The 27,387-nt window shown below is 45.2% G+C and overlaps 1 protein-coding gene across 2 annotated transcripts in view; it reads left to right on the forward strand.

Annotated features, from left to right (window-relative positions):
• Positions 1-27,387, forward strand: part of ARFGEF2 (ADP ribosylation factor guanine nucleotide exchange factor 2) — an 80,542-nt gene that overhangs the window by 22,091 nt on the left and 31,064 nt on the right. The window contains exons 4-21 of one of the 2 annotated variants that reach the window (XM_061437891.1): positions 21-167; positions 1,133-1,312; positions 1,669-1,900; positions 7,517-7,585; positions 9,403-9,554; positions 11,781-11,911; positions 13,091-13,325; positions 14,427-14,526; positions 15,239-15,378; positions 16,711-16,819; positions 17,772-17,940; positions 19,739-19,850; positions 20,375-20,580; positions 21,895-21,979; positions 22,082-22,253; positions 22,877-23,028; positions 24,209-24,337; positions 25,360-25,518. In XM_061437891.1, the coding sequence (XP_061293875.1) occupies positions 21-167; positions 1,133-1,312; positions 1,669-1,900; positions 7,517-7,585; positions 9,403-9,554; positions 11,781-11,911; positions 13,091-13,325; positions 14,427-14,526; positions 15,239-15,378; positions 16,711-16,819; positions 17,772-17,940; positions 19,739-19,850; positions 20,375-20,580; positions 21,895-21,979; positions 22,082-22,253; positions 22,877-23,028; positions 24,209-24,337; positions 25,360-25,518 (2,679 nt within the window). The remainder of the gene's footprint in view (positions 1-20; positions 168-1,132; positions 1,313-1,668; positions 1,901-7,516; positions 7,586-9,402; positions 9,555-11,780; positions 11,912-13,090; positions 13,326-14,426; positions 14,527-15,238; positions 15,379-16,710; positions 16,820-17,771; positions 17,941-19,738; positions 19,851-20,374; positions 20,581-21,894; positions 21,980-22,081; positions 22,254-22,876; positions 23,029-24,208; positions 24,338-25,359; positions 25,519-27,387) is intronic. The other variant, XM_061437892.1, reaches the window with a different exon arrangement.

Raw genomic sequence — 27,387 nt, forward strand, 5'->3', positions numbered from 1 at the left:
TCTGTGCTTTCTGTGTTTAGAAACTCATCGCTTATGGGCACATCACTGGCAACGCCCCCGACAGTGGCGCCCCCGGCAAGCGGTTGATTGACAGGATCGTAGAAACCATTTGCAACTGTTTTCAAGGCCCTCAGACCGACGAAGGCGTTCAGTTACAAATCATTAAGGTATTTCTGTCTGCCTAGCCTGGATGTTAAATGAGAAAACTCATCCCCTCTGGGAATTTGAATTTCTGATTTACCATGTGTTAGTTGTCTCAGGAGGCACTGAGCTAGAGCAAAAATATGTAAGCATCACGTAGATCTTTTGTGAAGTGTCAGAACTGATTAGCGTGGACCAAGACAGAAGAGCAGAAACAGGTGTGTTTTCAAAGTAAATAGTTCCGCTAATAATCACATAAATTGCTTGTGAATTAGATTGACTTGAAATCCTCTACTGTCTCCCCTTGAATTTCTGGGTTCCCGGACTGCCATTTCTCAGCAGGTCCTGTGTCGATACTTTTATCACCAGTTTGCCCCTGTCCCTTTATTCTCCCTTCCCATCATCCTGTTCCATTTCTGCTGCCAGGAATGGTTTGGCGTGGGATGGTCCCATCTGCTTGTCAGAACCAATCAGGATAGATGTGGTCAACGTTTCAAATCCTAAGTCCTGGACATATTGGCTTTGTGAGGGATGGCTCTGTGCTAGCTGCACCCTACTTAAAGCTCCCTTGAAAATCCACCAGGGAACTGGGAAGCTGATCTCCGTATCCCACCCCACCCTGCACCTCCATCAAAACATGTATATCTTGTGATCGACTTATGTGAGATCAGGTTGGAGCGTTTTCCCTCCTGAGAGAAGTATCTGGTTTTTTTGGCTTTTTAAAAAGTAAGCTGGTAGAGAGCACACTTCAACACAGCTCGGTTACTTCACATAACTTGGGTTCTATGGAGTTAATAAGTGTGTTTAGACTTTTTTGAATTTGGAGCAGCAGGTGCTTGGCTCTTGGTACTAATCATCCAGTTTAGCTCACAGAGCCATCTTCTTAAGCCAAACCAAATAAAAACAAAGGCAAACCTTGTAGAAAAGTTGGGCTTTGAGAGGATGGGCAGTGGGCACTCCCGAAGATGAAGGTTTTGGATTTTTGTTTCAGGCTCTTCTCACCGCGGTCACATCCCCGCACATTGAAATTCACGAGGGCACCATCCTGCAGACGGTCAGGACATGTTACAATATCTATTTGGCCAGCAAAAATCTCATCAATCAAACCACTGCCAAGGCTACCCTCACTCAGATGCTGAACGTCATTTTCACCCGCATGGAAAACCAAGTGGTGAGTGGTCGCAGTTAGCAGCTGCCGTAAGTGGGACACCATCCCAGGCTGTGAAGTCTTCCCTGTGTGGCCTCGGTGCCTGGTGAAGAGTCTTAGCATCTTGTAATTAATTCCTTCTTCCTCTGAGTTCTCTGCAGTCTGTTTTTGTCCTTGCTTTAAAAAGCAGAGAGAGAATCTCGATGGGTTTTGAAATTTGAATTCCAGATTTGCTATGAGTTTGTTGAAGGAATTGATTTCCTTTTTTAAATGCTATCCTTCTGTTTGGATATTCTTTATGCAACAGGCTGGCTTTTTTTCTGTTCCTTATCAAAACGCTGGATCCATTTAGATTGAATCCCTTTTTCGTTGCCTTTCAGTTGCAGGAGGCCAGAGAATTGGAAAAACCGATCCATTCGAAACCACAGTCCCCTGTGATCCAAGCTGCAGCAGGGTCCCCAAAGTTCAATCGTTTGAAGCAGAGCCAGGCACAGAGCAAACCAACAACTCCTGAAAAGACAGATTTAACCAATGGCGAGCATGCCAGAAGTGGTTCTGCAGTGATCACAGAGAACGGACACGCCCCCAGAGAGAGGGGCCCATCGCTCTCAGGTACGGCCCCTGCGCCTCCCCGTCCCCCACTGACCGGGCCGTCTTGCATCCAAGGGGCCGGTGAAGGAGCTGTCTGGTGTCATGACAGGAAACCTCCAGTAGCTGTTCTCTTTCTGGGCCTCCTCCTTGACTTCCCCTTTGATTTTCTCTTATGAAACATAACCCAGGAGGCCAAGTGTCTCAGATCCCGTTGTCAGTTATGAGTGTTTTGGTTGTTGTGGTGGTTTTTTTGGTCGGATGTTGGGGGGTTGTTCCTGGAATATATCTAGCTACTGCTGTTTGATGTCAACTGTAGTGCCGTGGGTTCATGTTGGAGTGCTTGTGTCCCAGAAGGTAATCGTTTGGGTGGTTGAGCATTTAATGTCTGTTTCATCTCCCAGAAGAGGACACGGACATCATCTGTCTCATATACACAGGCTCTCTGTGCTCTGCCCACTTACGGGCAGTTAGTCACTATTTATGGACGTCTTTGAAGGGAGCCAGAAGGTGGGTGGGTGGGTTCATAGAGAAATAGGCACACAGACAGCTCTGTCTTCTTCTGAGACCAAGTACATTACTACTTGGTTGTGCTTGCTTTTTTAAATGAAAGATCTTCCGCACCCGATGATAGTCTTGAAGTAAATAAAACATTAGGTGTGAAAGTTTTGAATTGGGTTGTCATATAAGATTATTTTTTAATATTTACCTCTCTTTCACTGTGCAATTTGTGCAAACAGAATTCTAAATTTATATATTTTTCAAGAACATACCTTATTCTCAAGTGATTTCTGCCAAATAATTTTTCACTCTAGCTGATGGTTCTACAATGAAATATCTGACCCGCCTTCGTAATTGGCCTCATATCTTCTTCTGCCCCATTATTGGCAGTGAGGTCTGTTGGTGGTATGTTGGCTACCAGAGGCATACTTGAGCAGCTTTTGTTCATCTGTAATTTACCAGAGCTCGGCATGGGCAGGAAGAGGCCAGGTGTTGCTGCTGGAACGTTGCTTTGCATCAGCTCACCCAAGGCCAGGACCAGAGAAAAGGCGCCACAGGAGCCACACGTGCCTTGGGTGCGCCCTGTTGGCTGCCCGGTGTCACGTGTCTTGGAAGGTGTTCAGGAAACCCTGACCCACCTTCTGTACCGGTTTTCATGTTGGCCTTATTAACTCTCAGAGCAAAGAGCAGGCAGGTTTTTACTGGAATCAGACTGTGGCCAATCAACAAATATTAATATTTAAACACACTGTAGTGACCGTAACTGTGCAGATGGAAAAGCAGGTCTTCCTGAGCTGCATGAAAGCGCTTCCACTGCAGCCCATTTTCCACCCAGCAGCCAACATGATCTTTTAAAAGCGTGGATTAGTTGAGGACCTCCCTCTGCTTAAACCCCTCTGGTAATTTCCCATCCTGTCCCATTCATAGTGGCATCTGTGCCTGCGCCATCTCCACGATGTCCAAGGCCCTGTGTGTCCTGCCTCCGCCCACCTCCCTGTACCCTTCCTTGGGTTCCTTTCCCCTTGTTTGTAATAGGATGTGCAGGTGGTGTTTCTGGTTCTTGAAAATGTGGTGCTTGCTCTTGGTACCTATGCACCTACTGTCCCTTACCCCGCCTTTGTCTCCAGGTTTCGTTTCTAACTGATCCCCTCTCTGAAGCTCCCCATCACTCTGTCCCATCACCCTTTCTTATTTTCCTCATGGCACTCTTCAAATCACTGAAGAGTTTGTGTTCACTTGTTCCTGGTCTAAGGCATCAGCCACCCTGTTCACCACAATATTCCCAACACCTGGTTTGGTGCCCAGGACATATAGTCAGTAAATACCTTTTTTCCTGAATGAATGGAGTGTGGGGGGGATTTGATTTCTAGAATATGGTTTTACAGAAACCCAGGAACCTAAAATTCTGCTCTAACACAGAATGCTTTACACTTAGCATATTGCTGTGGATTTTGTTGCCACAAGGTGTAATACACCCCATGAGGCTTCTCCCAAGATCGTGGGCATCAGAGTGCCTGTAGGAATCAGACCACAAACCTCCAAGTGGTAGATCAGAGTAGAGGTGCACCATCGCCCTTAAGAGGGACAGGCAGGCTTCACTTGTCCAGATGTGGCTCTAAAGAAAGAACGCGTCCTTCAGGAGAACCGGGTGAGGCACCTGGGAGGAAGGGCAGCCTGAGAGGCAGATGGCAGAGGTGCTGGCTGACAGACACAGCGCCCTGGGCTAGAGTCCAGGCTGCCGAGGCCCCCGGGGGCTCCAGTGCCTCTGTGACCAAGATGACGTGTCCAGCTGTCCTCTTGGTTCCCTCCTGTGGACTGGCCATCGGGGAGGCCCCCACCTCCCCGAGGCAGTCACTGTGCCAGGCGTGGTCCTTGCTACCTGGGCACTCCACATGCATTGTCCTACTTCACTGCGAACCCTCCTGGGCCTTCCTGAGACAATGTGCCTCCCAGTGGAATCTGTGTGGATGACAGCTCCCCAGCAGACCAGAGGATCTTCCTCCCCTTGGCAGATTTTCATCCCAGGTTGATACTCCGTCAGTCTTATCAGCCCGTTCAAGAAGTGGATCAGAGTGCTCTGTAAATTCACAAAATGAGATCTTTGAGCCTACAACATGCTAGCTTCTGTGAACCTTAGGGCATGGCCAACAGGGTTCCCTGGCGACCTCACCCCATTTGTCCATTCACAGCCCTCCAAAGACCCAACTGTTCTTGTCAGTTTTCTAAAATACAGGTTTATTGAAATTCAGTTCTATAAATTCACCTATTTAAAATGTACAGTTCAGTTCTTTGGAGTATGTTGACACAGTTGAGCAACAATCAATCACCACAATCAGTTTTAGAGCATTTTTATCACACCCAGAAGAAACCCTGTACCCAATAGTCACTTCCCATTTTCTTTTATTTTTAAGATTCTTGCTTTTTAACTTTCAGCATTAGCTTAAGCGTTTACACACGTGTATAGCTAATACAGAATATTGTAGGTACACGGTTACCATTGTGCTCATAGATGTCTTCCCTCGCTCTTTTTGTCTTGCATCCCATTCATTAAGGGAAAAACAGCCCAACAACCTACCAAGCCCGCAGCTCCTCTGATGAAACATATTCATCAGGCTGCTAATTCTTGGGTGTTGATAGTGTACAGGGGGCTTTGGAATGTTTAGTAGAGATTAGACCCTGTCGTCATAATTCTATTAAATCATAGCATCAGAGAATGTTGGAACTAGAAAGGAACTTAGAAATACCTAGACACGTGTTTACCAAATCATGATAGACGAGATGATTTTACATGGCTCATAGGTGAATGGTTTTTATTTTAATAGTTATACATTTGTTCTAACATGCATTAAGAAAGTGTGATCAGTGTTTGAAGCCTTTGTTGTGTGAATATTATTGCTTACAGTGAGTTAAAGATCACTGTTAGATATATATATATTCACGCATGTAATATAATAAGTGGTACATGAAATGGCAAAAATTATGAAGATTGTGTGTGCTGTAGCCCCGCGTTCCAGGAAACAAGCTCACTCAGAGAGGACAGTGCAGACAGTGGAGTGCAGTTTATTACATCGGTGGGCCCAAGGCAGAGTCTCCTCTTAGCCAAGGATCCCAACCAGCATTTGTGAAAACTTTATATACCCTAAGTGTATAAGGCTCTCTGAAACTAGTCTGAACAAAGGAAAAAGAAAGCTACAATCATAGTTAACCCATGATTCTTATGCCTTAAGCCTAGGTAGTTAACAGTGGACACTTATCAATAGGTTTGTGGTCATACCCCAATAAGCATAATAGAATGTATGATTCTATTCAGTTACACAGGTAATTAGGGTATTCTTTTAGGCAATGGAGAAGGCAATGGCACCCCACTCCAGTACTCTTGCCTGGAAAATCCCATGGACGGAGGAGCCTGGAGGGCTGCAGTCCATGGGGTCGCTGAGGGTCGGACACGACTGAGCGACTTCACTTTCACTTTTATGCATTGGAAAAGGAAATGGTAACCCACTCCAGTGTTCTTGCCTGGAGAATCCCAGGGATGGGGGAGCCTGGTGAGCTGCCCTCTATGGGGTCGCACAGAGTCGGACACGACTGAAGTGACTTAGCAGTTAGGCGATGGAGAGCCCTGGGGCTCTTCCTTCTGGGGGCCCTGGTTTTCCCTTCTGGGGGCCTGGTTTTCCAGTTGGTATGTCGTTTCCATAGATACTGGGCATATAGCTCAAAGTCCACAGTCCGGCCCAAGACGGAGTCCTGCTTTCAAGATAGAGCCTGTTCTGTTTCCTTCTTCCTAGGTAACACTAATCTAGACTGAACCGTCTTATTTAGATGAAGAAACAGGTTTAGAAGATTTTGCCCGTGACTGAGGGCTTTTCTAACCTCCATTCAAGTTCTCTTTGCCCTCTTAGGAGAGCATTTGTTGTTTACTCGCCAAGTTGTATCCGACTCTTTTGCAGCCCTGTGGACTATAGCCCACCAGGCTCCTCTGTCCACAGGATTGCCCAGGAAAGAATACTGGAGTAGACTGCCATTTCCTTCTCCGGGGATCTCCCTGACCCAAGGCTCTAACTCCTGTCTTCTGCATTGAAAACCAGATTTATCAGTCCCATAAGTTTAGCGCTTTCCAGTGTACAGGCTGGTGCACAAGTCTGGGCTCACTGAGATCATTCCTTTGATGTGTATCTCGGCTCTCTGGCTCCAGTCTCCTGTGTGTTCCTATCCTGCGTCCCCTCAGGGTGCACCCACTGGAGGGGGTGGCTGAGGGCTCCAGGACCTTTGTCTCCATCCTGAGCTCCCTCAGGGCCTACCGCAGGGGGTGTCTGGAGTGGTTTGAAGGCTGCAGCATCCTTTGTTTACTGATCTGATGTGTGGGGCGGCATTTTTCTTTCACTTGGGTTAAGTGCCCAATGGAAATGAAAACGCTTCCCTGTTGCTTCTCTAGGACTAAAGGCAAAATCGTGGCCTGATTGGAAAATCATTGTTAAAGAAGAATTTAAAGGATTATTTTGATTTTCTTTAACATGATGGCCCTTAATATTTACTTCCAGAAGACTAGTCGAATGCTTGTTTACTGGTTCTCCCAGAACTAGTTTCCTACCAAAACAACTGGTAGCGAGCCTTTTCCACTTAAACAGTTACCATCTTACAGAATAAGTCCATTTAGAATGTAGTAAGTTCCCAACTATCACGTGAGGAATCTCATGCTAAGGTCTGGGTTTACACTGTGGGAAAAAGCAGCAGCCAGAGGCACACTGTTGACCAAGGCTCTGGGTGCACGAGGTGAAGGGGCAAGACGACGCTTCTCCTTTTGTTCTGTCAGAAACCATAGCTGGGTAATACCAGCTGCTGCCTGCAGCCCAAGGGTGGTGGAGGGGGCCCTGGGCCGGCAGCTGTGACTCAGGAAGGAAGAGTGTCTAAGACTGCGGGGTCTCAGAGTTCCACTGGGGGAAGACTGAGTCATAGCAGATGGCTGCCCCCAAGTTTCCACATTTCCTGGGACGTGGTCAGGTTTGGCTTTGGAGAGGGCCTACTTGCACTCTTGCTTCAGACTGTGACTCGAGAACACTGACTTAATCTCCACCTTACTTCATTCTCGTTGGAAATGCCCACACATGTGCGTTTGCGTTTGTGTATTTGGTGTGTGTGTAGGGACTGAAGACGGAGCCCAGGAGGTGGTGAAGGAGATCTTAGAAGATGTGGTCACGTCTGCAGTTAAAGGTGAGAACCAAGCACCCAGCCTCTCCTCCTCCTTGCTCCTTCACACGAGTGCCCAGCCAGGTGTGTTAGTGGTAGAGTGCACCACCGCCACCACCTCCTGCACACTCATGGAAACCAAGAAGTCACTTGTGACTCGTGATAGGTTTCATTCTCCCTCGGGTTGGGTTCAGGATGCGCAGTCTGACAGTGTTAGAGTTGGGTGTGCCACTGGAGATGCAGAGGTCCATGCCCTGTAGAGCCAGGTTTCCCCAGGAGTGGGCGGGGGGCCCTGAGGCAGTGAAGTTTCCGGGCTAGACATCACTGTGTCCAGGGGACAGTCCCCATGTCAGCAGGTGTCACATGCACAGAGAAGCTCTGTTAGTTTTGTTCGACTTCATTCATAACTACCCCAGTTTTTGGTGTAGTTTCAGTGGAATTAACCTTGGATAGCTCCAAATGACTGTTAGATGATTTTTCCTTTTGTTTTTACTCGAACTCTCAGGTCAGTGGTTATGTGCTGAACACTGAGCTTCGGGGTCAGTAAACCATTCATGGGTTGAGAAGTCAATAAATTAGTGGTTCGTAATCCGTGTTTTTAAATGGGAGACATAAAACAAAAATAGGTACAAACTGAATGTCTTGCATGTAGTAGTGTTAAGCATTGTTCCATGAGACATGTTTCAATGATTTATCTCTGTGCACACATGTATACTGGGTCCTGACTTTTAAAATGTATCTCTTAATGAGTGAGCATCAAGGTCAAAGAGTATTGACCTTTGACCTTTTTACCCACTGCTCAAAACCCTGTCTTTTTGTTAATTTAAGGTACCACCAAGCTATAGTCATAGATTTTATTGTTGGTTTAACTCTTTGTAGAAGTGTCTTTAAAAATAAAGTAATTTGATTTCATACTTTTAGATTTTTCTTTCCTGGGTCCAATATATGAGTATATGAAGTCCTCACATGGTGAACCTTGTCTGTCTTGCTCATACTGTGTCTTCCAGCCCCTAGCCTAGAGTTTGGCCCACAGTAGGCACCTGATAAGTATTTGCTGAATATGCTTTAGAAACCATTTTTGAAGATGGTGCTACTGAGTTGTTTGGTGTTCCTTAAATATATTAATATAACGATCCACATGGTAAATTTCTCATAGAGGTCACCTGTTCTGCTAGTCATCAGATATGCTTATTTCATGAAATGATGGAATCCATTTAATTCTTTGTCTTTTCCTTTTCCACATGGCTGCCAGGAAGCTCAGACCTCCTTTTTTTTCCTCCTACTGTGACTAAGGTTTTCTATCATAGCTATCAACCTCTTCATTTACGTGACTCTTGTTCTCTAACCCCTACATTAGTAACCCTTTCTGTGCATTTCTGTTTATCTGCTTCTAATTATCTTCAGAAGTAGGTAGGGGTGGACAGGGCTGCTACATTGCACATTTCTGGAGGTACCGTTGACCCAGACTATAGTATAAAGTGACCTGGGAGTGGGGCTGTGGGTAACAGACACATAAAGCCAGAAAGGGAAAAAGTAGTAGATTGAAGGTTATGTGAATAACTTCTGGGACTTCTCTGGTTAAGACAACGTGCTCCTAATGCGGGAGGTACAGGTTCAATCCCTGGTCAGGGAGCTAAAATCCTACATGCCTGATGGCCAGAAAACCAAAACATAAAACAGACGTAATGTTGCAGTGAATTCAATAAAGACTTTAAAAATGGTCCACACACACACACACACACAAAAAAAAACTTAAAAAACCCCAAAAACTTCTTCTTGGTGTCAGGCCATCTTTTAGGGTAAGTATTGACTCGATGATGACTTTTGCATTGTATTTTAAGAAGCAGCACAAAAGCATGGGCTGACGGAGCCCGAGAGGGTCCTGAGTGAACTGGAGTGCCAGGAACGTGCCGCCCCCCCTGCAGCTGATGAAAACTCCCAGACCAACGGGATAGCGGACGACAGGCAGTCCTTGTCATCAGCAGATAACCTGGTGCGTTGGTGATCTTCTAGCAGACTCCTTTCGAGGTGTACTTCTTCTGTAAGATGCAGAGTTATATCTCTGTCAGAAGAAGCCAGTGAAAACCAGCAAGCCCTGTTCAGTTATTTAGTCACACCATCCTGGCTGATATTCTGTATGTTCTTGGAACATGCTCGTTAATGCTGGTGGTATGTAATGTTGTTAAACCCTATTTATTCAGAACTTTTAAAAACTTAACATTTCTTGCCCTTTTTCTTTTCTCTCAAAATGGTATACATTGATTACAGAAAGAATAAGGGAAATACAGAGAAAGAAAAATAAGGAAGTAGAAGTCATCCATAATGTAACCCAGAGATAACATTTGTTAAGGTTTTACTTACACCATAGATTTTTCTCTCCCTCCCATGTTTGAACCACTTAAATGTAATAACATGATATGCATGCTGTTTTGTAACCCACTTTTTAAATTTAAGGTACATTATGAACATCCTTTCAGGCACCCTTAAGTGTGTCTGCTACATTATTTTTTTAGATAGCTTTGTTGTTCTATTGAAAATGCTATATATAAACATTCAAAACAGGAAGAAATACGATCTGAACTTGCCTCCTGAACTCACTCAGTCTCTGCCTTTTCCCATGTGTCCCAACTGTTCAAATGATCACACACACACACAGGAGCCTTTTTATGTATTTCTTTTTCCTATTCATCACCCTGTTTCATGGAATTTTAGTTATTGATAAACTAGATACCTGTTTATGTACTGTATGTTTATCTACTTTATGCATAAAAATAATAAGATTTTCTCTACAACTATTCCCTACTCCACCCCACCCTGACAGTTGCCCCTGTCTCAGTCTGTTTAGGCTGCATTAATAGAATACTGTATACTGGGTGCCTTATAAACAACAGAAATGTGTTTCTCACAGTTCTGGAGGCGAGGAAGTCCAAGGTCAAGGTATTAACAGTTGCATTGTCTGGTGAGAGCCTGTTTGTTTCCTGGTTCATGGACAGCTATCTTCTTACTCTGTCCTGGCAGAAGGGGCAAGGGAGCTCTCTGAGGCCTGTTTAATAAAGGCAGTAATCCCATCCGTGAAGGCTCCACCTCACTGCCAAAGGCCCCATCTCCAAATTCCATCACATTAGGGATTAGGTTTCAACATAAGAAATTCAGTGAGGGTCTCAGACATCCAAACTATAGCAGTCCCCTTGGGGTTCTGTCATCCCCATTAAGAAGGCGCTGGGGGGATGATCTGGGAGATTGGGATTGGTGTATATACACTGTTGATACATGTATAAAATTAGACAACAGTGAGAACCTGCTGTATAGCACGGTGCTCTGTGGGGACCTAAATGGGGAGGAAATCCAGGAAAGAAGGGATGTATGTATACGTATAGCTGAGCCACTTGGCTGTACAGTAGAAGCTAACACAACCCTGTAAAGCAACTATACTCCAATAAAAAAAATTGTTTTTAATGAATGCACGTATATAGGGATGTGTATAAATTCACACACGGTATCTGTGTCACATATTAGACTGCAACTTGCTTTGTTCCCTCAACACTTTTATGGACATCTTTTCACATCAGTAGTACTAATTTTTTAATGGCCATGTGAAATTCTGTCATGGATTACCATAATCTGTTTAACCAGTTCCCTATTAGGTTTTTGGATTATTTCAGTTTAATCACAGGAGACAGTTCTACAGTGAATATCCTTGTAGATAGATCTTTTTCTTTTGTGACCCCATGGACTGTAGCCCGCCAGGCTCCTCTGTCCCTGCGATTTCGCAGACAAGAATACTGGAGTGGATTGCCATTTCCTTCTCCAGGGGATCTTCCTGACCCAAGGATGGAATCCAGATCTCCTGCACTGGCAGGCAGGTTCTTTATTACTGAGTCACCTGCGAATCCCAACAGTATTCTTAGAAATATCTTTTTTACCCAAACTAATAAAATTATCTATATTCGTTTTGGGTTTTTTATGATTTAACCTTTGCTCATTTATCATTTTAAACCACTCACACCCACTTTTTGAAGGACTTGGAAGTTTTAGAATTGCTGTGACAACTCCCCCAGAAGCTCCTGTTTTGACATATTGTTTCCTCCCCCACATCCTTCACCTCCCCCAATGAGTAAATAATTTACATTTTCATGAGATAATTACATTTCTTATTTTTGAAAAGAGTCATCCTTTTGTTTGGACCCTTTGATTTTTCTCATCTTTGTTCTGATCTTAGGAGTCGGATGCTCAAGGACATCCAGTGGCCGCCAGGTTCTCCCACATTCTGCAGAAGGATGCCTTCCTGGTGTTTCGCTCCCTGTGCAAGCTGTCCATGAAACCCCTTGGCGAAGGCCCCCCAGATCCAAAGTGAGCTGACAGCAGTTCTTGGCCGTCTATAATCCTAATGATCCAGGAGGATCTTAGGGGCTCCAAGAAACCCCACTGCCTTGTCCCCTGGTTGGTGTAAATGCAGGAATTTACAGGACTGTTTTACAATGATTTCAGGCTCATGAAGGTCCCACAGTCCTCTCATCATAGATTATGTGCCCACGAACCAAGATTATTGGGCCCAATTTTTCTTTCCTTGGTTTATATACTAAAAAACAATCGTTCAGTTGAATATTCACCCTCTTTCTCCTGACTGATGAATTTAATCATCTGAAGGTCAGAGTCCCCCACCTGGATGCATAGAGAACCTCAGTTTCTTGCCTTGAATGGAAACTTCTGTTTTCATGGGTACAGATTTATGCCCCAGATTCAACCCAGAGAAGCCAGACCTTTAGAGTGAAGGATATACCACAAGGAAGATGGTGCTGTGGGGTGTCAAAGCAGAAGTTTTGGAGCCATGGGGAGCTGCTGGCTCACATGAGACCAACTTCATGCCTGTAGGAGCTACTGAACCTCATCTGGAAAATGGGAATATGGAAAATCAACTCACAGGATCGTTTACCTGAAATGATAGAATTGACATCCCGAGCACAGGGCCCAGTGGTTCACGATAGTTTATAGTCACTGTTATTGTCGTTATTACTGGTTGCTAATTACAGTCCTCTTCTGTTGAGAATATGATGACCATTAGGGAAAAGACTCAGGAAGGTTTCCCTTTCTTTCCATCCCGTGGGCAGGGATGGGAGCCTGAGGCAGGTAGATGAAGAGCCCTGTTCTCGTTGTCTCTAAACACAGAGCAGGACAGACAGTTCAGTCTCACATGATGGATGTGAAGTAATTGGTTCTGTTAGATTCGTTGCAGAACCAGCTTTCCAGAATCGGTTTGTACTTATTTTGCTCCTGCTGTATTTTCTGCTTTATGAGTGGGAGAAAGAGACAACAGTTGGCACCTCTTGTTCTCCCAGGGCCTGCGGGTTCTGAGAACCCGCCTCATGCCAGCTGCCCTCCCTCTTTTGACATTTTAGGTGCTGTTGCTGATTCTTGAGTCCCCGGCTTCTCAGAAAATCCTCTCACTGATAGAGGAGTGAGACCTTCTTAAACATCCTTTCTGAAATGTTACCTCTCAGCGCTACCCTTGTTCTCTGTCTCCTCTGCCAGGTCCCACGAGCTGCGTTCCAAGGTGGTCTCCCTGCAGCTCCTCCTGTCCGTGTTGCAGAACGCCGGCCCAGTCTTCAGGACTCATGAGATGTTCATCACTGCGATCAAGCAGTACCTCTGTGTGGCGTTGTCCAAGAACGGCGTCTCCTCAGTGCCTGATGTCTTTGAGCTCTCTCTCGCTATTTTTCTCACTCTTCTTTCAAACTTTAAAATGCATCTGAAGATGCAAATAGAGGTATGGACTCCAATTGACTGTTTTGGGGTTTGTTTTGAAGTTTGATGACGCTTTTATATGATGTGTTAAATATTGGTGGGAGTTACACAGTCTACGTGCTGGCACCCCTAAGAACTTTTTGAGCAAGAGAATTCCTTTTCATAAAAAGTTACTGCCCCCAAATCTTGTATATGTGTGCTTACTCAGTCGTGTCTGACTCTTCATGACCCCATGGACTGTAGCCCGCCAGGCTCATTTTTCCATGGAATTTTCCAGGCAAGAATACTGGAGTGGGTTGCCATTTTCCTTCTCCAGAGGAACTGGCCAACCCAGTGATCAAACCCACATTTCTTGCATTGACAGGCAGATTCTTTACCACTGCACGACCTGGGAAGCCCCAAATCTTGTATACCTTTCATTTCAACCAAAGGTTTAAATTGTGTAGTCTTTTGTTGGGCTCAGTCCCCCAGACATGTTTGTTTAGCCTATAAATTGTTTGAAATAACTTGAATTAGTATCCAGACTGAGAAGTCAGGGACTTCCCTGGTGATTCAGTGGCTAAGACTCTGAGCTCCCAATGCAGGGGGCCTGGGTTCCATCCCTGGTCAGGGAACTAGATCCCATGTGCCGTAACTAGGAGTTCGAATGCTGCAACGAAAGATCCCAAGTGCCACAACTAAGTAAGACCTGAAGTAGCCAAAGAAATATACATTTTTTTAAAAATCGGGAAATGCGATTTTCCATATAAATCCATATTTCTGATTTCCTCTCAAAACCCCACAACTCCAATTCTGCCTTTCCACGTGGCAATTCTTGGCTTTTTCTCTGGAGCAACTGTGTACTCTGATGGGGCTGTATTCACTGTGGTCCTGCCCTCCTCACTCTCCCACACACACCCAGGCTCCTGTGCTGGGCAGCCACCTGCACACACACACACAGCAGCCACCTAAACACAGACATACACAGACACAGACACACCTACACACACACACACACACACACCCCTGTCCTCCCTCCCTGCTTTACTCATAGACTCAGCCTGCTCGTAAAGGCTTCAGGGGTTTTGAGCCCTAATTTAAGCTATTAATTACTGTCCTCCTTTATCTTCTTCTTGTCATATAGGTCTTTTTCAAAGAGATTTTCCTGAACATTTTAGAAACGTCAACAAGCTCTTTCGAGCACAGGTGGATGGTCATTCAGACCCTGACAAGGATCTGCGCAGGTACTTTCTCCCAGAGTGGGGCTCATCCTTTTGACTTACCCTGAAACACTTCTGAGGCTTTCATTCTCCACAGTCCAGATGAAGATCTTGATCCCCTCCTTTTAACGTTGTAATGAAGTGCTGAGGAAATCATTCCCTTAAAGGCTGCTACTCACCTAATGACCAGACTGTTTTGCTCGGGACTTTCTGACTATAGCACGGCAAATCTCATGTCCTGGGAAACCTCCTAATCCTGAAAAACTAGGACACTTGTCACTGTATCTACAAGCTGAACATGGTTTATAAGTCAGAGAGTCCCAGGTATGAGTGTCCTAACTCCTGATTGGGTGCTAAAGTAAATTTGCATTTCCCTTTACACCACCCAATTGTGTGACAATAAACTGAGCATCTATTTGTCATCACAGTAACCTCATCAGAGTTATACGGCTTTAAGAGTTGGATGAGGCAGTTCTCCCTTTTTGACGAGGAAAGTAAGCTGTGAGAGTTTGAGTGAGCAGCCTGAGGTTTCAGTGAGTGCCAGGGCAGGCCTAGGAGGAGAGCCTCCTGCATTTCTAGTCCTTCCGTCACACACTTCCGGAGTGAGGCGTGTCCAGCCTGAGTTACTAATTCACTGGGAAAACTTTGTTTGACCAAGGACTCTCGTTTAATAAGGAAACACACGTGTTCTCTGTGTTCACTAAGAATCTCTAACATCCGTGTGTTATTTTCCAAGATGCCCAGTGTGTTGTAGACATTTACGTCAACTACGACTGTGATTTAAATGCTGCTAACATTTTTGAACGCCTCGTAAACGATTTATCGAAAATCGCTCAGGGAAGAAGTGGACACGAGCTGGGAATGACACCTCTGCAGGTAAAACCACTGAGAACATTTATGTTCACAGTTCATTCATTTCAGTAAACATTTGTCGAGCCACCGTGTGCCAGGCACTGTCCTTGGTGCTGGGGACACAGCAGTGAACAGAACACAGACAGGCACATCCAGGTGCACAATTGCTGTGGTCCTGACACTTAAAAGCAGGCAGTGAAGAAGCCAGCTGCAGGAAGAATAAAGCAGGGACGCTAGAGAAGGGGTGTTGGAGGTGAGGGTGGGGCCGTCAGGGTCATCTCCCTCAGAAAGTGAGACTTGAGCTGAGACGTGTAGGAAGCGTGTTCACTCTGTCACCTTTTCTTAGATCGTGTGAACACAGGATCCCAGGCTAGAGTAAAGGCAAAGGAGATTGCTTCTTACTAGATTCCCTCCCTACAAAGACGATAGGGTTCTTAACCTGAGGTCTCTGAAGAAATTGGTTGCAAAGTCTGTGAGCCACCTGTAATTACACTTAGAGTTTTGGTGTATGGGGGCATTTTTCTTCAACAAAGGTCTAAAGTTGTCATTAGATGGCCCAGGGAGAGCCAAACCATCTTAGATGCTATTTTGAGTCTAAAATGTTTGCAGTTTTTAAAAGATGACCTGCAACTCACATTCACATTCAGCTTTTTAGTTGAGAAGTGCTACTTTTTTTTTTTTTTTAATATTTATTTATCTATTTGCACCAGGTCTTTACTTGCAGCATGCAGACTCTTTAGTTGTGGCATGTGGGATCTAGTTCCCTGACCAGGGATCGAACCCAGGTCCCCTGCACTGGGAGCATGGAGTCTTAGCCACTGGCCCACCAGGGAAGTCCCGAGAAGTGCTACTTAAAAAAAAAAAAAAGTATTTACCTGCAGAGTAAGCCTTAAGATGGAATGCTTTTGTGTGTGTTCAGGGGATGATGGTGTCCACGGTCATTTATCTGCTGCATAAGATTCTTTTCTCTTTTTTCAGGGTCACTAGTTAAGACTCTCCCTTTTTTTAAAAAAAAAAAAATGTGTTTTAAATGTTTGGTTGGTTGTTTTTTGTTTTGTTAATTTATATAAGCAATGAATGAGAATTTCACTTTAAAAATCCAAATAATACTCTTCACTTTAGTAAAGTACACATCCCATATTTTTGCAGATAGGGAGTTTGTAATGAACACCTTTAAAGACGATCATGGTTTTTGCAGTGAGCCCTCAATGTTTACGTCACAGGTTCCCTCTTCTTGGGTCAGTAACTCTAAACGTCAGTGATTATCTTGTATTGTCACAGGATTCCCAGAGCCCTCCAGACATCTGCACTTAGTTTATCTGCTGAGTCTCTGTACTTGTCACCTTTGTCCTTTAGGAGCTCAGTCTCAGGAAGAAAGGCCTGGAGTGCCTCGTGTCCATCCTCAAGTGCATGGTGGAGTGGAGCAAAGACCTGTATGTGAATCCCAATCATCAGACCAGCCTGGGTGAGAGACCCCCCAGTGCACACACACACACCTCCCACCCGCCACCATCTGCCAATCACAATAGGCTGCCCACAACTTTTGGAAAAAGCTATCCTGATACAGTTGTCTTGCTAAATTGCTGCTAAGTCAGTTCAGTCGTGTCCAACTCTGTGCGACCCCATAGACGGCAGCCCATCCGGCTCCCCCGTCCCTGAGATTCTTCAGGCAAGAACACTGGAGTGGGTTGCCATTTCCTTCTCCAATGCATGAAAGTGAAAAGTGAAAGTGAAGTCGCTCAGTCGTGTCCAACTCTTAGCGACGCCATGGACTGCAGCCTACCAGACTCCTCCGTCCATGGGATTTTCCAGGCAAAAGTACCAGAGTGGGTTGCCCATACTTGTCTTAGAATTAGCAAAATACTTTAGTTTGGGAAATACCTGAAGTGTTTTAAAGGTTCTGCTTTTTAATCCATCTGAAACTTGGGTGGGGGTTGGGTGGAGATAGTGTGAATTGTGCTGTAACTTCATTTTTCCAGAAAACCATTTATTACAACTTTTTTTCGTAGTCTTTTTTCCCCTCACTGATTTGAAGTACCACCTTGATGGTGTAGCACACCTCCCCGTGTGCATAACTGTTTCTGAATTTGCTGTTCTGTTGATTTGTCTGTTCCTCCGCCAATCCCGTGCTTTTCGGATGCCTAGAGTTCTGCAGTGAGTTCCAGGGCCTGCGAGGACAGGCTCTGTGTCTTGTGCATCTTGCACTTTTATTCTTTCACGTGAATTTTAGGGTTAGCTTATTTTCCACAAGCAAGTTGTTAAGTAAAGTAACCGCGATATTGAGGTTTTCATGAACCTTACAGTACAAAGCTTATTGTTACAGGCCTGGGAAAGGGAACCGTATAGCCAGACCTCAGCTCAGCCTCGCCTGCGTCCCATCTGCTCACTTGGTTGCCTTTGCTTTTACGTCGTCGCAGGTCAGGAGCGGCCCGTGGACCAGGAGATGGGGGACCTGGCGAGGCGGAGCAGCGTGACGTCCATGGAGTCCACCGTGTCCTCGGGGACGCAGACAACCGTCCAGGACGACCCGGAGCAGTTTGAGGTCATCAAGCAACAGAAGGAGATGATTGAACACGGCATCGAGCTGTGAGTGTGGCTGTTGGCTGGCTGAGTCTCTTGGGAACCTGGCTTTGACTCCTGAAGATGAAACGCCTGTTACAGATGACCGGGGCTGGCGCTTATGGTCAGGCCCGATCAAGTCGCGCTGAGTGCGCGTGTGAGTGTGTAAGAGAGAAATCTAATAGCTTTGTGTGGTTGATGCCTGGTCTTTTTTTCCTTTCTTCCTAATTTAAAAAATTTAACTAGTTTAGAAAATGCAGAAAAGTATAAAGCAAGAATGTTAAAATCACTCATAAAATTACTACCTAGAGGAACTTGCCATTGGTAACTATTGTACTTCAGCATACAAAAAACTTAATTTTTGCCATATTTGTGTTATCTACTTTTTTTTTTTCTGAACCATTTGAAAGTAATTTGTATTACATGGCTGAAAAATAAGGACCTTCTCCCATATAATCACATCATCATTATAGAATCATGAGTAAACATGATTTCTTTCATCTTTCATACACAGAAATGCATACATTCTCACATGCTGTCCAACTTTTGAATGGTAAGTCAATTTTGTAAACTCAATTCATTTTAAAAATTGATGTTACAGTACTCATTTATTGGATTGGCCTAAAAGTTCACATGCATTTTTCTGTAACATCTGATGGAAAAACCCAAACGGAATTTTTAGCCAACCCCCAGTGTGATTATTTCTATTCTCACCATCCCTTGCATCCTCTCAGTGTATTCTCCCACAGCAGCTAAAGGAATCTTTTAAAAACTCACATCAGTCTTACCACTCCCCTGCCTGCACTCACTCCAGGTTTCCCATTTCCTCCCCACAGCCCTATCCAGCCTCCAGCCTCCCTCTCTGATCTCTTCCAGTAGTCCTGGATCTTATATGGGTTTCAGTCCCTTGAACATCTCAAGCATTTGGCACCTTTGCACCATCTGCTTGGAATATTCTTGGGTCTTTTTCAACCTTCAGGCTTGACAAAGCATCTCTTCCTCAAGGAGGCCCCCAGTAACCACACTCTCTGGACAAGTCCAAGGTCACCTCTGTCCCCGCACAGCCTTTCTTCACAGCTTTTGCCACAGTTTGTGTTTCTGTGCTTCTTTCAGTCCCAGTGCATGGCGTGGTGAATAACAAGTTGAATTTATATAGCGGTTATATTTGCCTGCCTTTAACAGGAATTACAGAAGTAACTACTCAAGTGCCGTTGAAGGAAATCCCAGAGTACAGAGTCTAGACTGTTACAGTGGCTCTATGGATGTCAGAAATCCAGGCTTCTTTTATCTTTCTGCTTCACCATCCTGAATACAATTTTCGTTTTCACCGTTGCCTCATGGTTTAAGATGACTGCTGGAGCTCTGGTCATCACACATGTATTGTGGGGAAGAAGGGGGAAAAGCAAAAGACGTATATCCCCTGCCCCCCTCAGCCAGGTCAGCTTTGTTTCAGGATTCTTCCTAGAAGTACCCACACCAGTTCTCATCTCTCACCGGCCAGAACTTTATCACATTGCCATACTTTGTCTAAGGGAGGCAGGGAAGTGTGTTTTTTATCCCAGATAGTTGTGTGCCCAGCTAAACAACTAGGTCTTATTAGTGTTGGAGAAGAAGAAAATGGCTTTTGGGTGACAACCAGCAGAGTCTGTTAGAGCTAGGTCAGAAATTAAAGGTGGAATTGAGAAAAGCTACCAGGACACACAAGACTTTCCGAGCTGATATGGGATGACTTGTTCATGGTGTTACTGTAATTTGCCTCAAAAGCCAGCTATTTCCATCCCCCGGAGTTTGGAATCAGCAATCTGTGTCCCATCTCTTGAAACAGATTTAACAAGAAACCCAAGAGAGGGATCCAATATCTCCAGGAGCAGGGCATGCTGGGAACATCGGTGGAAGACATTGCCCAATTCCTGCACCAGGAGGAGCGTCTGGATTCTGTAAGATGGGGAGCTGGGCACATACTTGTGGGTTCTTCTGTGTGGCTCTGAGACCTTACTGGCTTTCACCTAGAGACTGGCTGACCCCTGAGTGCAGTGCCATTGTCTGCACTCCTGTTTATGGTAGTCCTGTTTATCCCTTGGGCTAGTGTTGCAAGAAGTTCTTTACAGGGAATAAACCAGCCTTCTGACAGGTGGTTGTTTATTTGGGGAGACGTAGGAGCTAAGTGTCCCTTGACTGCCAGAAATTGTTCTTTCGGGTGCTCATCTGCAGCTCAACTCCCTGTTGAGTGTGTCTTATCATTCCTCCATTTTTCAGTGCCTTTCTTCATGGCAGGGCCAGCTGAACCTGGGGTGGTTTGGCGGTTGGCCAGGCTTAGGGAGTGACCCAGCTTTTCTAGCGGCCCAGCCCATCCTAGGTATTGGGAGCCGGGACAGTATTCCTGCCTTGTTTAACTGAAGTGTCTTTCTCTGGGTGTTCATATTTGACAGTTTTTAGTTGTGAGTGAGTGTGTATGTTTCAGACCCAAGTAGGTGATTTTCTGGGGGAAAGCATGAAGTTCAACAAGGAGGTGATGTATGCCTATGTGGACCAACTCGACTTCTGTGAAAAAGAGTTTGTCTCAGCCCTGCGGACATTTCTAGAAGGTTTCCGCCTACCTGGAGAAGCTCAGAAGATTGATCGGCTAATGGAGAAGTTTGCTGCAAGATACATAGAGTGCAACCAGGGGTGAGCACCGTGTTTAAGTCTCTTCCACCATGTTTTTGCCGTCCTCAGAGCATCAGTCTTCCTGTGGTTGGGGGTTCGGTTTAATCTTTTTAAATCTGTGCCCAGCCACTAAGGTTTCTGTTCACTCTGCACCAGCAGGCACTGTGCTGAGGGATTATCTCATGCAAGAGCGCCTATTCTTTAATGTCTACAACATTTGATACATTTATATATTGTATTATGGCTTCCCTGATGGCTTAGATGGCAAAGAATTTGCCTGCAATTAGGAGACCCAGGTTCGATCCCTGGGTGGGGAAGATCCCATGGAGAAGGGAATGGTTACCCTCTCCAGTAGTCTTGCCTGAAAAATTCCAGGGACAGAGGAGCCTGGCAGGCTGTCCATGGAGTCACAAAGAGTCAGACACAACTAAATGACCAACATAACAGGGTTGCCATGGTGGTGATAATTAGCCTCTCTGTCATCTCATATTAACTATTTCTTTTTAGCTTTTGGGAGAATTAAGATCTAGAAGAGAAGGCAATGGCACCCCACTCCAGTACTTTTTTTTTTTAACTAAACCATGTTCTAAGAGTTTCATCTAAGGAAATAACTACCCATGTGTCCAAATAGGTGTTTGAAAAGGTCATGCATCGAAATTTTAGTTGTTCTAGGGATAGATTAGATGAAGGACAGCCTAGATTGTCCCATCAATGAGAGACTGATCTTTAAAAAACAAAGTGTGGTGTACCACTCCTTCAGAGAAGGCAGTGGCACCCCACTCCAGTACTCTTGCCTGGAAAATCCCATGGACAGAGGAGCCTGGTAGGCTGCGGTCCATGGGGTCGCTACGAGTCGGGCATAACTGAGCGACTTCACTTTCACTTTTCACTTCCCTGCATTGGAGAAGGAAATGGCAACCCACTCCAGTGTTCTTGCCTGGAGAATCCCAGGGACGGGGGAGCTTGGTGGGCTTCCGTCTGTGGGGTCCCACAGAGTCAGACACAGCTGAAGCGACTTAGCAGCAGCAGCAGCAGCGTTGCTTTAGTAATATGAAACATTGTAGCATATAAAAAAGTGAGTTTCTTTTCTTTGGTTCACATCTCTTCTGGTCTTTTTTTGTTTGTTTTTAAATTTAATTAATTTATTATTTACTTATTTTTTCTAAACTAAGTTTTTCTAGACTCTGGGTCATTAGTTATCATTAAGTGGCGATGGAAGCATCTGGGGAGCACTCGGCCTGCTTTGCACGAAGCGTGTCTCCCTGAGCCCTGTTGCCGCCGTCCAGCCTTGTCTCTGTCCGTGTTCTCACATCTGAAATCTTTTTTGTTTTTTAGGCAAACTCTGTTTGCTAGTGCTGACACTGCGTATGTCCTAGCATATTCAATTATTATGCTAACTACAGACTTGCACAGCCCTCAGGTAACATATTTTAATGACTTAAATACTACAGTAGCTAAATAAATAACTATTTGGGCCACTGGATGTCTCCTAAGTGGATTCTTCATTTTTTTTTAATTTCAGGTAAAAAATAAAATGACAAAAGAGCAGTATATTAAAATGAACCGGGGTATCAATGATAGTAAAGATCTACCTGAAGAGTATCTCTCAAGCATCTATGAAGAGATAGAAGGCAAGAAAATTGCGATGAAAGAAACAAAAGAACACACAATTGCCACCAAATCTACTAAGCAGAGTAAGGTCTAATGGCAAATTATTTCTCAGTCCCAATGTTCAGGTGTATCAGAATGCATGATTAAGTTCCCTGGTGACAGATTTCATTTGCATATCTCGCTATCTGAATAAGAAATGTGATTAAATTAGTTATTATGATTACGTTGACACTCTCACAGTATCACTTAACTTCTTACTAGATTTGTAATTAGTTACAAGAGGCAATTTAAAATAATCTGAGAGCTAAATTACTCCCAAAAAATGTTTCTTAAAACTTTGCTGTAATACCAGGGGTGATTGCGTCAACCCTGATTAGAATTCTCCTACTTAAGACCCCTGCGAGGCTGTCAGTCTCATTGGTGAGGCAGCAGCGTGTCCGATTTAGAGCACAGGCTCTGCAGCCACACGTCTGCATTCAGGTCCCAGCTCTACTGCCTGTTAGCTCTGTGGCCCTGGGCAAGCTACTTACTGTTTCTGGGCCTCGTTTCCCACCAGTGAAATGGCAGTAATACTTGCTACAGACTCAGGAAGTGGTCCTCCTGAGGAGGATTTGTGAGTTAATTGTTGTAAATCTTTTGAAACAGAGCCCGGCACATAGCAAGCACTCGGCGAGTATTAGCTGCTGTTACTCTTATTTCTTTGTAGGTGTCGCTAGTGAAAAGCAGCGACGGCTACTGTACAACTTGGAAATGGAGCAAATGGCGAAAACAGCCAAAGCTCTGATGGAGGCCGTGAGCCATGCCAAAGCCCCGTTTACGAGTGCCACTCACTTGGACCATGTCCGGCCAATGTTCAAAGTGAGTATACAGAGAAGTTAAGACACGGCTGAACCTGATTCTAGAGTTGATCAGCCAGAAGCTCACCAGCGAGTTTATAATGGTGAAGAGATTGGGGAGGGCAAAGGCCACATCTGGTGTTTCTTTCTGACTAGTAACTACAGCGAGTCCTTCCTGGAAGCCCCGTGGTGTTGCTGGGGATACGTCAGCACAGGCTCAACAGTCAGAGCATCTAGTTTAAGCCCTGCCTTTGCCACTTTGTTGCTCTGGAACTGGGATCAGGTTATTCAGCCTCTCTCTGTTCATCATCTGTGAAATGGGTCCTGCAGGGCTGCTGGGGGGATTGAATGAATGAATTATTCAGGCAAAAGAGACAACTTTATTGTGATATCTCATCTCAGTGGCCTCAGGGTTAGCCTATAAGAAGACATGAGGTAGAATAAAAGCCATATCCTTGGGACTTCCCTGGTGGTCCAGAGATGGAGGCTCCATGCTGCCACTGCAGGGGGCGCAGGTTCAGTCCCCAGTGGGGGAGCTGAGACCCCACTTGCCAGTTGGTGCAGCCAAAAAAACAAAGAAACAATATCCTAAGTTCTCTGTTTTTTAAATGTCTAGAAAAGGTACATGTTCTAAATATATAGCACTCACGTTTTCTCTTAAGTTTTTAAAGTAACTGCTGATATCCTGTTGATCACTTCTAGATATTTGTGTGCTTTTATTTTCAGGGAATTCACAAGAAGGTTGGAGGAAAAGTAAACTCTTAAGTAATCTGAATTAGGAAGCTTTCAATAAGCTAAGTTGATAGAACCTAAGTTGCTTATAGATTTTACTTTGCATGCCAACCTCTGATTGGCAATAGGTGCCTGTGCACCGTGTAAAGGATTCTCCAGCCCCGATTAGACTAAGCAGGGAGTGGGGTCTCTGATGGACTCGTGCTGTCTGCCATGAGTACAGTAGACGTGGTGGTGGCCCAGTAGCCACGTACGTGCCAGCCTTCCTTTAGAACTGTGCGTTTAGTAAATGGCATGCTGTAGTGATGACTCTGACCCTGGTTTAGGAGGAATTTTTATTTCGTGTTGTGAATGAATCAGAATAGCTGTGAACTTGACATCCTGGCTGTGCTTGTAACTAACAGTGTGGCCTCTAAGTGCTCTTCCACACTGAGATTCCAGACGTTTTCCAAACCTTCCTCCCTTGGTAGCTGGTGTGGACGCCGCTGTTGGCAGCCTACAGCATTGGACTGCAGAACTGTGACGACACTGAGGTGGCCTCGCTGTGCTTGGAAGGCATCCGGTGTGCGATCCGGATTGCCTGCATCTTTGGAATGCAGGTGGGTGTACGTTCTCACAGCTCCAGAGAAACTGGTGGGCTGTGTTCTTCAGGATTTGGCAAAATTTAGAAACGATCAGATATTTCCAATTAGCTGAAAACTTCTCAGCAGACACCTTACTCATGCCCACTGAGAGGAAGACGACAGATTTGTGCTGGCAACAGCCTGACTGGGGGAAGAATTCGCAATTTGGATTAAAAACCATTTTTGAAGGTAGGTGGGTGTCCAGGCTACTCAATTGGACTTGACAAAACAGCCTTCCTATCCATCTGGCTAGGTGCCTGGTGCTGGAAATAGTGTTTTCCTTTTAAAACCAGCTTATTATTTTAATTTCCCTTATTTCCAGGTCTTCTCTGGGGGAAATAAGTAGTTCAGTGGAAAATGAATGTGTCTGTAAATCTTTTGGGTCTTGAAAAATTCAAGCAAATAAGCAAAATACAATTATAAACTCTTATGAACTCAGGAAGTTGTCAGTTTCATATATCCTAAATCACTAAGAGTTTGTACCCCTCTATTTGGAAAACCTCAGTCTTCTGTTCCCATGTATCTTACAGATAGACATTTTCTTTTGTACCAAGACCCCAGGCTTGGACTGCAGACAGTCTGGGTTTCACACCTCACCTCTGCTGCTTCTCTAGCCTAACGTTGGTCTAGCCACCTCCTCCCTGAGTCACCCTTTATTTCCTCATTTGCAAACTTGAGATAATAGACCAACCTGTAGGACTGTTGTGGAAATCAGTGTTTACCTGACAGCCTTAGCATTCAGCAGATTGCTCCGCCGCTCCCTCAGAAGGGAGGTCAGTGGCAGAGGAGAGGCTAGTCCTCAAACGTGCGATGAGGTATTTGGGTAGCGGGAGGACAGAGGCATGGAGTACCTGGTGTGGCTCGGGTGTGTTAATGTGCGTACAACCTGTCCCCACGTGTGCGGGAGGCAGCAGAGAAACCAGTGCTCAGTCCCTTCGATGCGAGACCCATCTCACCCAGGCCAGGATCTCAGCGTCACCTCTCTGCCTCCCTTGCAGCTGGAACGAGATGCCTATGTCCAGGCCCTTGCGCGCTTCTCCCTGCTGACGGCCAGCTCCAGCATCACGGAGATGAAGCAGAAGAACATTGACACCATAAAGACGCTCATCACCGTAGCTCACACTGACGGCAACTACCTCGGGAATTCCTGGCACGAGGTGAGCGTCTCTGAAAGCCCCATGGTTGCCTTTTCTCAGTGAGGATGAGCCCCGGCTTTCCTTCTGTTCAGAGTCCGTCTCTCTTGGGTCAACTCTGTTTCTCTGCAGTCAAGCCTCGCTTTAACTCTGGGTTTTGTCTTACTCCCTGTGTCCCTCATGTATCAGAAAGTCAGCCTCCCTGGGGCTGCAGCGAGGGAAACGCCTCAGGTCCGCCACCTCACCAAGTGCCCCCAACCCTATCGCCAGTGTCCATGCGGAGCCGACCTCTGTTGTAGCCGCCTTCTTCCCACAAGGCCTTGCACCCCTCCTGAGAGCTCTTACTGCAGGGAGTGGATTTAAAACGAAGTCCAAAGCCCAGTTTCTCTCCCACATGTAGCAAAAAGGACGTGGTCAGCATCTAACGTGAGCCATGAAGATTGCCAACAGGTTCACTTCTTTTTTTAAACCATGTTCTAAGAGTTTCATCTAAGGAAATAATTACCCATGTGTCCAGACAGGTGTTTGAAAGGTCATGCATCGAAATTTTAGTTGTTCTAGGGAGAGATTAGATGAAGGACAGCCTAGATTGTCCCATCAATGAGAGACTGATCTTTAAAAAACAAAGTGTGGTGTACCACTCCTTCAGAGAAGGCAGTGGCACCCCACTCCAGTACTCCTGCCTGGAAAATCCCATGGATGGAGGAGCCTGGTGGGCTGCAGTCCATGGGGTTGCTATGAGTCGGGCACGACTGAGGAACTTCACTTTCACTTTTCACTTCCCTGCATTGGAGAAGGAAATGGCAACCCACTCCAGTGTTCTTGCCTGGAGAATCCCAGGGATGGGGGAGCCTGGTGGGCTTCCGTCTGTGGGGTCCCACAGAGTCGGACACGACTGAAGCAACTTAGCAGCAGCAGCAGCAGTACTACTCCTTAGGTTATATGGACATTTAAAATGAAGTTGCTCAGGGGACTGCCCTGGCATCCAGTGGCTAGGACTTTGCCTTCCAATGCAGGGGGTGCAGGTTTGACCCGTGCTCAGGGAGCCAAGATCCCACGTGCCTCTTGGCCAAAAAACAAAATATAAAGCAGAAGCAATATTGTGACAATTCAATAAAGACTTTAAAAACCGTCCACATCAGAAAAAAATATTTAAAAGAAAAAAAGATAATGTTTCTGAAAGGAGAGACAGCCAGCATTACATGTTCCCTGATGGATGCACACGATGCCACTTAAGAAATGTTTTTGCCTAAAACTCCAGCCTGAGTCAGTTCAAGCCTCCACTGCTTATTTGAAGGAAATGTAGGGGATGGAGAAGCGCGGTAAGTGGCATCGTGAGAACACAGCCTGCGAACTGTGGGATACGTCAGACTCTCAGCAAATGACCAGGTTCTTCAACAAATAAATTGGAAGAAAAATAGTAGAGGGGTGAGGGAGAGAAGGAAACATATAGAGAGAAGTCTCTTTCTGTAAAGAAACTTCAGAGAAAAACCGATAAAGATGCTACTGAAGATGGTCTTTAATACTTTGATCACAATGTATTAAAAAATCACTGTATAAGCATGGTGCAGCATCACCCTTCATGCCAGGCATACACAGAAAATGAGACTAGAAAAGATAAACGAGCATGTTAGCATCCTCTCTGTGTGATAGAATTATGGATTTATTTTCTCTTTTTCCTTCAGTTGTATTTTCTTTTTTTTTTTTAATTTTATTTTATTTTTAAACTTTACAATATTATATTGGTTTTGCCAAATATCAAAATGAATCCGCCACAGGTATACATGTGTTCCCCATCCTGAACCCTCCTCTTTCCTCCCTCCCCATAACATCCCTCTGGGTCGTCCCAGTGCACCAGCCCCAAGCATCCAGTATCGTGCATCGAACCTGGAT

Source organism: Bos javanicus, chromosome 13 (genome assembly GCF_032452875.1).
Source record: "Bos javanicus breed banteng chromosome 13, ARS-OSU_banteng_1.0, whole genome shotgun sequence".
NCBI lineage: Eukaryota > Metazoa > Chordata > Mammalia > Artiodactyla > Bovidae > Bos > Bos javanicus.